The sequence below is a fragment of the Chiroxiphia lanceolata genome, chromosome 13, assembly GCF_009829145.1.
Source record: "Chiroxiphia lanceolata isolate bChiLan1 chromosome 13, bChiLan1.pri, whole genome shotgun sequence".
In the NCBI taxonomy this organism is placed as follows: Eukaryota; Metazoa; Chordata; class Aves; order Passeriformes; family Pipridae; genus Chiroxiphia; species Chiroxiphia lanceolata.
In genome coordinates this window covers 16433153-16448336 of record NC_045649.1, presented here as the reverse complement: position 1 = coordinate 16448336, position 15184 = coordinate 16433153, and the positions used below count along the sequence as shown (strand labels likewise).

The following is a 15184-nucleotide window of genomic DNA, read 5'->3' as shown; positions in this document are numbered from 1 at the left end:
TTAAATTTGTAACCTTGGCATAAGGTTCTTTAGCCTTTTGTACTACGGCCTGATTTACCAAAAGGGGGAATGAAGGATTCCTTTATTGTAAGCAGAAATCCTTTCATATACCTCAGGGAGACCCACTGTCATCAGAGGGGCCCAAGAAAAGAAAGAACACAATCCTCTGCCACCATCCAGTAAACCTGCTGAGAGTGAGGGGGTAAAGAAGTTGTCTGTAAAAATGAAACTGCAATCTGTAGATGGCATTTTGTGCAACAGACTGCATTTAACCTCATGCAGTTAAAGAATATCCACTCTTCTGTTGCACGTCTTTCAATTTGTTTTTTTCCTGAAGTAGATGTTTAACTTTATTTTTAAAAAATTGATGCAGTTAATCATATTACTGAGCTAAACAACTTCATGTAGAATGATAAAAGCATTGTTTTGACATTTCCACTAGGAAGCTTTTCCATGGCATGTTGCCTGCATTGTTTCTCTCTATTAAACATCCATATTCCTGACGTGGGCCTAAAGCCCCCAGTGTGTTATACTGGCAAAGCGAGTGGTTTTGTGTTCCAACTTCCCAGTCTCTTTTATTTTACTCCTGAGATTGGTTCCTTGTAAGAGCCAAATACAGAAATGGATCATTATGTTTAAAATAATAGCCAAAGGCTTGAAAATAGCATCCGTTTCTTAGGCAGGCTGCATTTCTCTTTCACACTGTGAAATGGTGCAACAGATAATTAGTAATACATTTTCCATTTATATTTTCCTGTATTTATAAGGCAGTAGACTGCTCTTGCTATATTCTAACAGCAGAATGAATTTCCAGAGCCAACTGAATGTCAGCAAGCATTTATGAATATCTCAGTAGAGATTATTGTTGGCTCTTACTTTCAAATGCAAACAGCCAACAAATTAGTTTGAAGTAAAATGGGTAAATAAGTGGAGGCTTGACTACAGCAATAGAAAGTTGGAGCATAATTGTTTGTTTCAGGCCTATGTTACTTATAGAAGGTCAGACTTACACCCACAAAACCATCTCTATTCTGGAACTTTCCAAAGGAAAAGGAATCAGGACAGCAGAGGTGGAGATCCTGAAATGAATGACTCGAAAAGCCAGACAAGAAATCTGTCCCAGTTACTGATTCCACCTGTGGAAAACATAGTGCTAAAAACAAACAAGAAAAATCCAAGAAAACATAGGGGGAAAAGGGAGCAAAGGCAGGCGTACAAGGTGCATTTCAGGGGGGAAAAAAACCTTTTAGTCAATTTAAAATGGACTGATTTTACACCCTGAGATCAAAAGCAGTGTAATCAGAAGCTAGCTCCAAATATCCAAATACCATGTCAGCCTCTGATAGCGTGTTGTGTTAGTTGTTCTGTTTGGAATACTCCTTGGTTTTCATTGCTTTAGAATTGAAGATACTGTTGGAGTAAAAAATGTGTTGTGCCTGCTATTTGTATTTTCAATATGGAGATCTTTTCTTTTTGTCTGAGTGGTTACAGATAACAACATGCTTAATTTTGTGCTTTTTTACATATATTTCTCAAAGAGAAGAGTATTGCAAATTAGGAGTGCTGACAGAGCACTTCATTAAACTTCTCTAAGTAATTTGTGGATATAATGTGATTCCTAAAAGCTGACATCTAACTTGTAGTATTAGTGCTTCACTTTTAGTACTGTGCTACTATTAGTACTTTACTACTGTAGAAATAGAAACCAAAATAATTAGTATTCTACCTTTTTTTTATGCAAGGTTGTGCTTTATTTTAAACTGAAATTGCTATCAGCTCACCAAAGACAGAATGGCTACAATAAAATCACACCATATTCCCAGTGTGTACACTGGTGCTGTGTTCAGCAGAGGAGAATAATTTATGGGTGTTGTTATATTCACTTTTGCTTTTAGTAAAATAAAAACGTCACAAATTATTGGCTAAGGAAAAAATGGAAATATGGGGGTTTTTTAGGGATACTTTATCAACACATTGCATCATTGCTACAAGAACCAGTGGTCCACTTGTGTAAGAATAGTTCTGATTTCAGTGCAGAGCTCTGTGATACGTACTGGGGGCTCTCAAGGCTAAAATCTGTAGTTTGGCATTAGTTCAGACACAGACCCTCTAAGGGCTGGGCCATAATGAAAGCAAACAGAGGCCAAGAGGGTTTTTGTCCTTTATTCCAATGGAAGATCTTTGGATCAATGAACACTCCTTTTCACTGTTTCCAATCCAAGAGCCCTCACGATAGTGCCCAAGAAGAATTTCAGTTAACTCATCCATATAAACAAAAGTAAAATCCATTTACTTGACTCTGAACTGACAAATGCAAATAGCAACCAATATGGAATAATTGGTGAAAAGGGATTTAGGGGCACAGTGGTGTAAGAAGAGAGAAACCCTTGTGATCCTTCCTGCTAGAAGGGATATTTATTTTGAATCAAACTTCAGCCACTTCAGGGATCCTCCAGTAATTTCCAGGATTCCCACATGCCTCCCTGTACTACCAGTTAAGCCTGGGTCTGGTTTTAACCAAGTGCAGAGTGATGCACTTTCTTCACTGGGAACATGCAAACACTGGGGCACAAACTTAGAGAAGCTCCACTCTCCACAGAAGGCACAGGAAAAAATAAATTCTCTTATACAAACTGCACAGAACAACTTAAGCCTTAACCATACTTGCATAACAAAGAAGGTTTTTAAGCCTCTGCATCTTCTAGAGGGTAAGAGAGAATAATTTTAATATTCAGGCACCTTGGGAAACAAGTAGTTGCAGTCTTGGTTCAGTAAGTGGGCTGTTAGCAGCCATAAACATAAGAACTACTCATTTATAAAATAGCTCATGGTCTCTTAACCCAGACATGGAGTGCTGAATGGCATTGCACTACTAGAGAAGTTGACTTACTGGGTAGGTAAGTTGCAAATAACACTAAAATTCACAGATGTTGTATCAGCTCTTCAAATTTTGTTCTATGTTTTTATATATTTTAATAGCTCCATCTGGATTCCATAGCCACTATTACTGTTGTAAGTTTTATTGTTCCCTTTGCCTCTGCCTGCTGTTTGCATTTGCAAGATACCTACAAGTGTCCTGGAAACAACTCCTGAACCTTTCTCCAGGGGCTTAAATTTGATATGTGAAAAATGCAGGAAAAGCACATTTTCTCAAATTTGCCTTGCTAAATATGATATGGAACGAATTAAAATAAATGTTGCATACCCTGCTTTCCACATGATGTTCTGGTTATAAATTCCAATGGACGGGCAAGTGTGTTTGCTGATTTCTCCAGTTCTGTTATTTATGCTGTGCTGTAACCTCCTAAAAACTTGATTTGGTTAACAACAGTCATAAAAAATTATACAGCTGCTGCTTCTTCAGAGTCTTTGTTGGATACTCTTAAAGGAATATTGTCCACGGTGCAGAACTAGTCTGACAGGATAGTTAGGTGGTGTTTATGCTCTAAGGTACCTTCATAAAAGGCATCATGATTTTGTGGACTATATTTAGAGGTCAACCTTCTGTCCAGTGTGTTTCATAAGACTGTGTTTTTTCAGGTTAATTCACAATAATGCCCTAAGTTAGAAAGCCATTGTGTTTGCAGTGCAATTTTTCTTTTGTTCTAATAGAATTTTTCTTAAGTCTGGTGTTTAACAATTGAGGGAACATCTCTGCAAAATTCAAGTGGCAATACTGAGTTCACTGCAGTCAGCTTTCCAAGTAAGGCAGACAGATGGGAAAGACATTTTGTGCCCAGCATCCATTAAATTTAATTGGAAGTTGAAAACTGTATTTGCTTAGTATCTTTAAAAATCTCACACATCCTGCTGCATTAGACATTCAGGTATTATTTTAGGGACCTGGACCTCAATTCAGGCTTCTAAATGTACTGTGGGACCCACCAGTTCCCAACTCAGCATTTTCTTTCAAACTTACATACTGTTATTCTTAAAATGTTCAAAGAACTATGTCACAGATGGTAAATCCTATTAACATAAAACTCATTTTTGTCTCAACAAACCCTGTAATGCTGGCAAAAAGTAGTGTGATGAGGGTATGGAACAGCCTTTATGTGTATATTTTCAGTTCCTGAAGTTTCCCACCATGAAAGTGAGAAAACTCTTGACATTTTCTGATTTTTAGTGCTTTATAGAATCATAGAATGGAAGAGACCTTAAAGCTCATCTCATTCCACCCCCCTGCCATGGGCAGACCTTCCACTGGACCAGGTTGCTCCAAGCCCCATCCAGCCTGGCCCTGAACACTTCCAGGGATGGGAGTTCACATCCTGTCTGAGCAGCCTGTGCCAGTGATTTAGCAGTGGTTTGTATGCTGCACATTGAGCACACACACCATTTCAGTTCATCAACACTGAGCTCTCCTGAGTTCTGAAACTTCATACATCAAAATAAGTATCTCTCCAGTGCACTCGTAAGAAGAGGTCTTTGTTCCTTTCTCACATGCACTAATTGCAGCCAGCTGTTAAACAGATGGTCTTAGTGGTATCAGTAGGACACCACTTATTTAACATTTTTTTAAAAAAAATTTAAAAAATGGGAAAAAGAAGTAAATAAATGTTTACTTATGTAGCAAGACCCCACAGTATTGCATTAATCCCAGCCATTGCCTGGACATGGCATTCCCCCTGTGGGAACCCAGAGGAAATTAATTGAAGAATATCATAGGTCAATTAGAAAAACATTTCATACTTTCAGTATGAAGGAGGGCTTCTTGATAAATATTCTGGAAAGATAGAATGTAATGAACACCCTGTAAGGATCACCTCCCTGTAGTTCTCTCTGCACCTCATCTCTCCATCACTTTGGCACTGCATTAACATTATGGATGTGTTAAGTTATTCAGCAACTGTCATCAGGACTCACATCCCATATTGGCAAACACAATGCAAAAACCAGGCCTTACAAGTTCACTAAAATATGTTTGACTGTTAGTCTTTTTTCAAGCAGCTCTTTGAGTGACCTTGCACACAGTATGCCCTAAGCATATTGCTGATTTTGGAAGGGAGGAATTCAGGCTTCTCCTTGTGTGTGACGGACAATTATCAGTAGGTGATCTTTCTTTCAGGTGAAGGAGGCCATGCAGAGAATCCATGACCGAGGAAATATAGGAAAACTCATTCTGGATGTGGAGAAAGCACCCACTCCCCTGGTGAGTGCAAAGCACTGCAGACATGCTGTACAGCCACACACACGTTAAAGCCTGGCAGTGACTTTTGGAGACAGTTCCCATACAATTTTTTTTAATACTGATTTATTCTAAATCCGTGGCACCTAAATACCACCAGTAATCATAATTTCTGTATTTAACTTAAAGTGAAATGTAATTCCTGAAGACCCAGGAGTTGCTTTTCTATACTGAATGACCGTGTGCTTCTCCAAAAATGCACCTGCAAGTCTTGAATCAGGGTAAAGGTGCCACATGTCTTTATATCCTTGTGATGGAAAACAAAATAGACATTTCACAAAACCAAAATAGATGTTTCACACACTAAAAAAAAAAATCCTGTATTAATAAGTTGATTGAACAGAAAAAAAACCCCCAATTTGTTACTTCAGTGTGCAAACATGAAAGTGCTTTCTGATCCTCATACTAAAGTCAGAACATACTTTTGGTAGGAATTTAGTTTACTAGTTTTTATAATATATGAAGTATAATGCCAGAATACTTCTAGAAGTGTCCTGAAGGCAGACAGTAGGGATGGAGCCCTGCTCCCCTGGGATTTGGAGCACTTAGCATGGTACTGAAACCTTCCAGAGAGCAGCAGTGAATGGAACCCAGCTCACACCTGAGCGTTCACTGAGGATGTAGGAAAGAGCAGTAAAGGAGGTAATGAAAAACTGACTTTAAATCAATACTGATGTATGAAGTTGCTTTCAGGCCTGAGGTATCTCCTGTTTCAAAAGAACAGAAAATAACATGGAATTACAGTTAAGCTCTAACTCAAGCTCAGCCTCTCATTGCCCCCAAATCTCACACAAAGTCGCTGCAAGGAAAAGGAAGGCTTTGGGGACATCACGTGTGGAAACTGGGCATTATTTTCTAGTTGAATTGCATCCTGAAAGTGTAAACAAGAATGCATAGCACAACATTATTACACTTACTCCATCTGTTCTCTTGATATTCACAACAGCCACTGGTAAGATGGTGATAATCAATTTGAAACACTTTCGTGAAAGGGGGTTAAGTCAAAAATATGGGTAACTTCAGAGCATTAGAATCAGCTTGTGTTTGAGATTTTTATCTCCAGCATAGGCTGGTAATCAAACAGGGAAGGAACAATATCACTGCATTTCTCTTTAAAAAGTAAATGTGTCCCTTGCTTATTTGGTTTTGTGGTAGTTATAAGCTAATACAGGAATCTTCTGCATCCTACAAGAGGTAACATGGGTGTATGAGAGAATCCAATCACACTAGTCTGTGTTGTTAAACATTACCCCCCCCCAGTGAACCAGACTCTTGTGCCTCCAGGGAGATGTCACACTGTTTCAGGGTGAAGTACTGGAGCATCTTGCACCTTTACACAGCTTTTAATAAATATTTCCAAGTGAAAAAACACACAGTATAGTCCTTAGGTGCTGTCTTGAACTACAAATTTGTGCATTTGCCTACTACCTATACAGGTATCTTCAGTAAAATATGGAAGTGCAGTTTCTTCCCACTCCTGTATGATCTGAGTTCTGCACTCTGTCGTGGGGGTGTTCTGCCAGCACCCTCATATCCACTGCTCTATAAAGCTTCATTGGGTTTTTTTAATATATAAAAGAGAAAAATTGCTTTCTGAGTTTTCATGACACCGTGCCTCAGATGGAGCCATCCCATTCCCTGCTTTTAAGTTGCCTGTTTCCAGAAGAGTGGATACGGGCGTTGTAAACCAGAGGTCTCACATTCCGTAAACTTCCTACACAGCTGTTTCCTATCTGAGAGCCTTACTATCAGTTTACTACAAGTGCACAGAGCAGAGTCTGTGTGTACAACTGTCCTGCAAAGCAGTTTTCTGTTAGGTAATTTAGCTGTAAGCCATGAGGGAACAGCTTATGGGTTTAGCTGTAGTGCCAGCAAAGGCTTTGCATGGGCAGAATGTTTATTTTCACGTGGCGAGTCTGCCGTCTTTGAGTTCTTAAAGTCACTTATCAAAGGAATCAAACTGAAATGAGAAGGAATCAAAGGGTGAGAAAGGTACTCTGGTGTCCTTTGTCTCTCCTGATGCAGATGGCCAATGACAGCACAGAGACAAGCGAGGCTGGAGAGGAGGAGGAGGACCATGAAGGGGACAATGAGAGCAAGGAGCGCATGCCCTTCATCCAGTAACACCAGAGGCGGTGGAGCCAGGAGAGTGGTGAAGTAGAAGGGAACAAGACTGGGAAATCTCTTCTGTGCATCAGTGAACAAATGCTGTAGTACAGTGTGTGTTGTATTTGTTTGCAGTCAGCTGAGCTATGAGCTGTTGATCATTGTTGTTTTGAACTCAAGTGCCATTCTCATCCAGTGCAGTATTATGACATTCTGTGTGATACCCAATTTCCCTGTAGGAGTCCCATGGATTTTTCTGTTTCTGTTTGAAAGCCTTATTAACTTACTGTGTAATTTTAGATGGGCATCTTTCTCATGCAAATTCCAACATTTTCCATAAAGTTATTTGGGAGGTTTGAGCTTTCTTTTGCAAGTTGGAAACAGTAACAAAAAAAAATTCCCCACTTGCTGTCTGGAAGATTCTAGTAACTGGAGGGAAAATTTTATGTTTGTGGATTTTCAGTGTTAAAATATTTTTCCTTTAGAGAACCACAAATAAAAGTTGCAACAAAGATGAGTTTTCATTTTCCTCAGTCACACTTTATCATTACATAAGCAATCCTATCTTCATTTTCAAAAATACCTCATTTAGAATCATGGAATCTGAAATTGTGCAAGAACTCATTAATTGAGAGACTTTTATCAACCTCTTCTGCTTAAGGACACATTGACTTATCCGTGTCCAAAACCCAAACCAATTTTAAATTTCATTTTTAAATTGCATTGGTAAGATCACTCATCAATATGTGGAAAGAAATTTGGTGACAAGAGTTTGCTGCTCTGAAATCTCTAACGTGTGGTCAACTATCAAGCTGGAGCTGAACTCCTGCAGAAGTTAGCTCTGCAAAAAATGAGGTTTAGGCCTTAATCCTACCACAAGTCATGCACAGGGATCATTTTATCTAGGTGAATTGTTCTGTCAAAAGCTCTGCTCCGTATGTACAGTTATGTTTGTAATTTCTCGCAGGATCAAGTATTCAGAGACCAGCTAGTCTTATCTACCTCCCACTAGTGGAAACTATATCTAAACATGACAAAATTTAATATTTTTTCCATGTCTTTCACCCATCCAAGTGGCAACTACTCAGGTCCTCAAATATCTTGTTAAAACAATTATTTTAAAATTACTGCAGTCACCTACAGTAGAAATGCTGAAGGACTGTCAGAGACCTTGCATAATGCCATACAGCTTTGAATTGATCTTCTTTTTTCTGCAAACGAAAGTATTTACTCAGACATGACTAGTTGTTTACCTAAATCTACAAGTAGCCTCTAGTGATAGAAGTAAAAAATTAATACAGAAAAGTGGAGAGGGAGGTCTTCTCAGACTTTTGTCGATGTGAAAAGACTTCTGGGTCTGGATGACTTTTATGTGTGGTTTTAGAAGAATCTCTTGGTTTTTTCTGTTTGTTTGATCTTGCTGCCTGAGTATTAATGTCCATCTCTTTACACTGTACTCATGAAGTCGCTGTTCTAATGCCAGATAATTGTGCAGATGGTTCATTCTGAAGGAGTTTCCCTTGGGCTAAACAAATTCAAAGGTAACAAGAAGAAATAACGGTGGAGAAAAATGCCAAAAAAAGCTTTTGAAGTATTAATCAAACCAGAACTTCCATTTTCTCTAGGTGTTGATGCACAACTTCATCGTAGTTGAGTTTCTTTTCAAGCTAGACTTGCCTACACTTCCAGTGCCATATCGGGCCCAAACAGGGACTTTATCCACAGAAGAACATATATATATTCAGTGACAGTTTTCCATTTACTGGGCTTGCCAATTGGACTTTTTGGAAAGGCCATTAAGTTTTCATGACTCATAAGCTGACAGCAGTAGGAAACACGCCCAATTTTGTTTTGCAGTTAGTGTAATGATGTTGTCCTGCAACAGACCTTAACATAACTAGGAACTTTGATTTGACGCCAAAGTGAGCAATATTGCTGGTGACCTTCGAGCTGGCAGTAAGTGGCATTCTCAAGGCCTTAAATTAGTAGGGCAAGCAGAATAGCAAACCCATTCTTCTGTTCTAAACCACAGTCTGGTGGGCTCTACACTTAAATTACCCTGCAAGACAAATAAAGATGGGTGGTCTTGGTCATGGCCACAGACACCACAGGGACAACAATCAAACAATTTTGGCTAGTTCTTTCTGGTTTTGTTAGCAAGGCAAAATTACTCTTCATGCTGATTCATACCAATTTTAGGGCCATTTTCTGATCAGCAGAATATCAGGTAATTGCAGTGAGTACAGAGGAGTACTTCTGGAACTACCTGAGTGCAACACAGCTGAGGATGACCATCAGCAAGCTAAACTCTGCTCTTGTGTTTTACTGCTATTAACATGGCATGCAGGAGGGTTACTACTGAAATGAATGGAATTTTTTCTGGTATCCATTCGGGAAGCAGGATGTGTGCTAGCAGAATTTGGCCCACAAGCCCTAAGTACCTTTTAGAAGACCACAAGCAGTAGTATCGCGCCTGGAGGGGTGGAGACTGTGCTGTACAAACTGGTGAAGCCGAGACTTGTTACCGACCAAGTCTCACTGTAGCAGAAATGAAGGTTTGTGCTTACTACTGACAGTGTTGTTTAAACAACTCTGAGACAATTGGGTAGTTTCTTCAAGTGAAACAAATTATTTCTCAATTTGCCTTAAAGGAACTGTGAAAGCTTCTCTTTAACTTAAGCCTGATTGAAGTGAACTGAAACACTGTTTAATTGTATTTGTTGCTTTAGAGCTTTTGTTATATTGTGCCTACAAAGCAAATTATGTTTACACAAAAATATAAATAAAATGTTGAGCATAGCATTATCCTTGGCCTCCATATTTTATTCTAATATTTTGGTCACATTAGGGAATTAACTTGGAATTGGTTGAGAGGAAAATTTGAGGTCTTGTTTTGGTCACTGTGGGATATAGGAAGAATTTATTTTTTCTGGTAAGGATTTAATTGAGATTATTAAAATGGCTGTGTGCTACTTTACAGAACATTAACAATTTGGATATAACATGTCGAATGTCATAGTCTAAGAAATTCAAAATATTGTATAAGCACCATTCATTAAGTGCTCAGGGAAGTGTATTTGATATGAAGAGAAACTGGTTTCCAGAATTTTGGGACTCAGATTGCACTGGGAGATAGATTGCCACAGAAATTATCCTCAGAGAGACAGCTCCTTTCAGAAACTGAGATCCTCTGAGGGTATAATTTTAAATTAGAGTCCAAAGCAACCACCACCAAATCAGCTAATAAAGCAGGAGGACATGATTGAATCTTGAATCCCACTCTCCTGGGCCTTGGTCTTAACTCAGGGCTTCAAGGAGGCTTTCACCATGTCTTTGAAAGAACTGGTGATGGTTACCAAACCTTACACTATACTTGACTACATGGCTTTAAAGGTCTCTCCCATGAAGGGAAGAAATGATCCAAAAAACCTTCAGTTTAGTATCTAAACAAAGAAAAGGTGTTGGCTTTGCTTCATTCCAGTCATGCAGGACACATTCCAAAGCTTGTAAGTCCCTGGAAAATCTCACATCAGTAGTTACTGAATCTACTCTATAATCTAAAAGATGATAGGAACACTTCTGAGTGTGAAGAGGAGCAGAGTAAATTTCTGTCCTCTGTTTTCAAGCCCTAACAAGCAAATATTGATCAGTGCATCCCTAATGACAGGGTCAGATGAGGCTGAAAGCAAACAGCCATAGCCTTTTGCAAACTCTCTTTGATTACTGATAAAGCTCTGCCTTTACCAACTTTCTCCCTGGGCTCTCTGTACTCCTCTGTCACACACTCTAACACAGAGCAGGGATACAGCAGGTTGTCTTTTGGTGGCATCAGTCTGGAAGAAATGGAAAAATCTGCCTAGGATCCTGAGTGCCTCTGGTTCCCAATTCACCATTTTGTGCTTCCCCTCTCGTTTTCTGTGAGCTGAGCGATTCATCCTGATTGGGTTTTGTCAAAAAAGATTCTTCTGGTATGGCCATGATTGCCAGCACAAACCCCTAATCCCCCCAGCTCCAGGGAAACCTTGTGGAAGTTTCTCCCCCTGGCAGCACTGAGGTCCCTCGATGTCAGCCAGTGTTTGTTCCACTGCAGAAAGAGCCAAAGCAATCAACACAGTCTAATTGCTATCTGCATCAAAGCACCTTTTTCCCAAGTAATTTGTAACTCCTAGGCAAACATCCCAGTGTTCTCCTCTGAGAGGACAGGTTAAAAAATGAATGCAAAATGTCACTTTATCTCCTCAGTCCTGTCCTGCTGATTGATGGTGCCTGGCTGACCCTACCCAAGCCATTGCTTCTGTGTTTACCTGGCCTGGCTCTGTCAGCTCCCTCTGCAGTGGATGGCAGGGGTTTCTGAACACTTTTGTGACAACACTGTGTTGGGTACCTCCCCCCTGGCATGCTGGAAGGTACTGGGAGAGCAGTGCAGATGAGGAAGAGTTAGAGGATGAATGTAGGAAAATAAATGAATTGTGTATCTCTGCCCCAGAGTACCAAGTGAGCAGGATTTGCAGCGTGTTACGTGTTGGTTCCTGTGTGTGCTTGGAAGGGAGACCCTGAGGTGGTTTGTTACAGGGCTGGTTCAGTCACTGTCCAGAGGGTCACACTCCTGAGCAGCCTTGGAGGCTCTGTGGTCTGGCTCTGGTTTTTACCACCTCACTGGAAATCTGCCTCACTTCAGGGAAACTGTTTGGTACTCAGAGCTCAGTTTGGCTCCTGTCTCTCTGTAGGAAGCCATGGATGTTTGCCAGGCTGCAGAACAGCCCACAAACACAGACCTGGGGGTTAAATGGGGCAGCTGTACCATTGCATCCCACCCCAGCCAGGCCTGCTCAGAGCCAAAAAAAGGGAAGGTTCAAAAGATGACACCCACAGTGCTGTTGCTGAAGTCCCTGTCCTCCTTAGAGATACTTTACCAGTCCCTCACCTCTCACCAGGTTTGACATGGGGGTCCCAGCCTTTCTCTGCAGGGGCTCCAGAGTCCCTGCAATACTCAATCATCACTGTTGTTCTCTGGTTGCACTTCAGGAAAATTAATATTTACCTTCTGAAGAATATGGTCATGTTCATTTTCATCCCCCACAGAGAGTGACAGACAAACTCCAAGTGGATTTAACACAGCTAGATTAGCCCTTCACATCTGGAAACCTTTCATCTCACTTATAGGAACTTTAGGCATTTTGGGCAAGATGAGGAAAAAAAGGGAAGGAACAGGCATTGACAACCCTCATAGTGATTGGCCTGTCTCTTAAAAACTCCTACACCTCCATCATGTAAGAACAGCTTTCATTTAGGAGGGAACAGGCTGCATGGTTGGTAGAAGCTTTGAATCTGTCTCAACTAAAGCATCATCTATAAAGTCAAAGGAAGACCCTTTAACCTTTCAGCTTCTGAACCCTCATGGTGTTTAACGCCTGTTACAGACAACACTGGAAAAACTGGGCAGCCAGGGATTAAATGGGATTAAATTAAGAGCTGCCACTGGCACTTGTTAGTTTAGGACCAGCGGCTGCCAACTATGGAAAGGGACAGAGGGTTGTGGTTTGGGGGATGTGGTCTGTGACAGAGGGCAAGCTGTAGGGGTGGGGACCTGCTGATTTTCCTTCTGACATTTAGAGGGCTTTGATCTGTCAGAAAGAGCTTTTTTTTCTTGCCTCGTGACCAGGCTGAGATGCTACAATTAACCCAAAAGAACTGGGGGAAAAGTACTGAAGGAAAAACTGTTTTACTGTGAGGGCTGAGGGGTTGGGGAATAGAAGCTGAGCGTTTTGCTGGGTGCAGGTTTGCTCTTAGAGCCACAGCTGTGAAGCACCATGTCCACTGCTCCTGTAAGGTGCTGTACTCACCCAGCCCAGGGGCTCTGCCCACCACAGGTCCCAGGTTTGGAGCCCTCCAGCCTCCTGCTCCTGCAGCCCTGCTGGAAGCAGCTCTGCCTTTGCAACTGCCGGAGTTGGAAATGTGCTACCTTCTGCCAGACATCAGCTGTGTCCCTGCCAAACATCATCTTCCTGATAAGCTGCAGGTTCCAGTACAAATCCTTTTGTGCCCGTCTGCCGGGTAATCTCTGTAAATGCACTTCCCACATGGAGAGCTGTGGCTCCCCGTGTCGTGCAGCAGGACATGACACAGCATCTTCTGAGATGGCAGACATGCTGGATGCATTATTTAGGATAAGGATTTCTCTACTTTGCCTGAAATGGCCAGCCCACAGCCTGGCCAGGTGATAAGCTAATAACCAAATATTTGTAATGGTTGGTATGTGAAGTTTGCTGAATGGTGAGTGGGGTGTCTTCTGGTGATACAGGCATTCTGTGCCTGGAGGCCCTCTCAGGTCAGTGATGTTTTCCAGAGTCTTATGAGAGAAAACATTTTTTTGTTGCTAACACAGAAGAGAGATGATGATAAGTGAAGTGTTTTTCTAAGTCAGTTTGATTTGGCAGAATATTTTTCTGTTTCTCTGCTGCTGTTTTTTCCTTCTAATGTCTGCATTTCATATTAGGAATATTTTCCCACTGTAAAAAAAAAAAATAAATCAAAATAAATAAGTCTTCTGTGACTCGCCAAGTATCTTTGCTTGTATAAAAACATCCCTTTGAGTTCCTGAACCATTCTGCTGTAGACAGGGAAAATTAAATTAATCCAAATACCATAATACTGCCATTTGGTTTAAGGACTTACGGTTCTCTGGCATTTAATTCTCCATTTACCAAGGAATCCTGATTAATTTAGCAGCTGAGCTGGAAGCTTTGCCTCCATGGCTGAAAGCTGTCTCAAGTCATACATGCTCCAAAGCAATGGAGATGCACAGAACTGAGTTCAGAATGCCCTCAGCCGAGACCCGGTCAAGCAAAGCCCCATAGAAATACAGGCATTTGAGAGACAATAGTCTAAATTTTCCTTGCTTTTCCATCAGGTAACTCAGAGCCCAAACCAAGACTGAATGTGGCCATTGTAAGAATTTTCTACTATTTTTTTTTATCATTCTCTCCATGCACATCTGAGTAATGGCCTCTGGTAGGGACTCACAGGGAAAGGAGGGACCCAGATCCCCAAACCCAGCCTTTTGCCTGCAAGTGGTGCCTGGATTCAAGAAGAGGCTGCAGATCCAGCCCTTCTGGTTCATCCTCACCTCGTGGAGAACTGAGGCAGCTCCACCTGAGGATCAGCTGGGAAATGGTGTTGCATCCTGAAATGTAAAAATGAGAGCCCTCATGAAGTCTGATTGCCAGGGGCCACTGGACCTGCACATCATGGTGTGTTTGTGCAGGGTGGCACTAGAGAGGGGCAGTGCTCGGGCTCAGCACAGGCACAGGGCAAGAGATTTACAGAAGGAATTGTCCTTAAGGTCTCCCTTGAATGATTGCTCTGCATCTGCTCACCTAAACATGCTGGATGCCACTGGCTGTGCTGTGCAACACTTGCTCTTGGCCAGTTCTCACCACTCCCCTATTAAATGTTAGTCTCATTTCATTATTGTCTTTCTTGCAGCACATTCCCTGGGGTTGTAGGTTAACTTAATAAAGCATACATAATGTGATTCATACGAGATTTTTGATCTGTGTTTTGTTCAACACGTCAGAGATGCATAAAGTCATTACAGTGTTCTGTTCACTAATCAACGAGCAAAACAGGAAAATAAAAGGGTAATTGTTGCAAGCTTCCTTCCTTATTCCCATTAAAATGGTAAGCTCAATTTAAACTGGAATCTCACAGGTCTGCTCCCACTGGCTTTGATAGGGACAGCATCAAACTGATTGGTCCTCTAAATGAATCTAATCATAGCTGCAGCATTAAAAATTCAGTGAGTAGTATTTATGTCCATGTTGCAACTTATTTGGTGGGGGAAAAAACCCACAGGATTCCTTTTTAAATCCTTACTCAACCCTCCATGTT

The 15184-nt window shown here is 41.0% G+C and overlaps 1 protein-coding gene across 1 annotated transcript in view; it reads left to right on the top strand.

Moving 5' to 3' along the window:
• The window catches only part of VAT1L (vesicle amine transport 1 like), a 55647-nt gene extending 45548 nt beyond the window's left edge, over positions 1 to 10099 (top strand). The window contains exons 8-9 of the mRNA XM_032700939.1: positions 5069 to 5152; positions 7214 to 10099. Of these exons, the coding sequence (XP_032556830.1) occupies positions 5069 to 5152; positions 7214 to 7312 (183 nt within the window). The 3' untranslated portion in view covers positions 7313 to 10099. The remainder of the gene's footprint in view (positions 1 to 5068; positions 5153 to 7213) is intronic.
• Positions 10100 to 15184: the final 5085 nt, after the last annotated feature.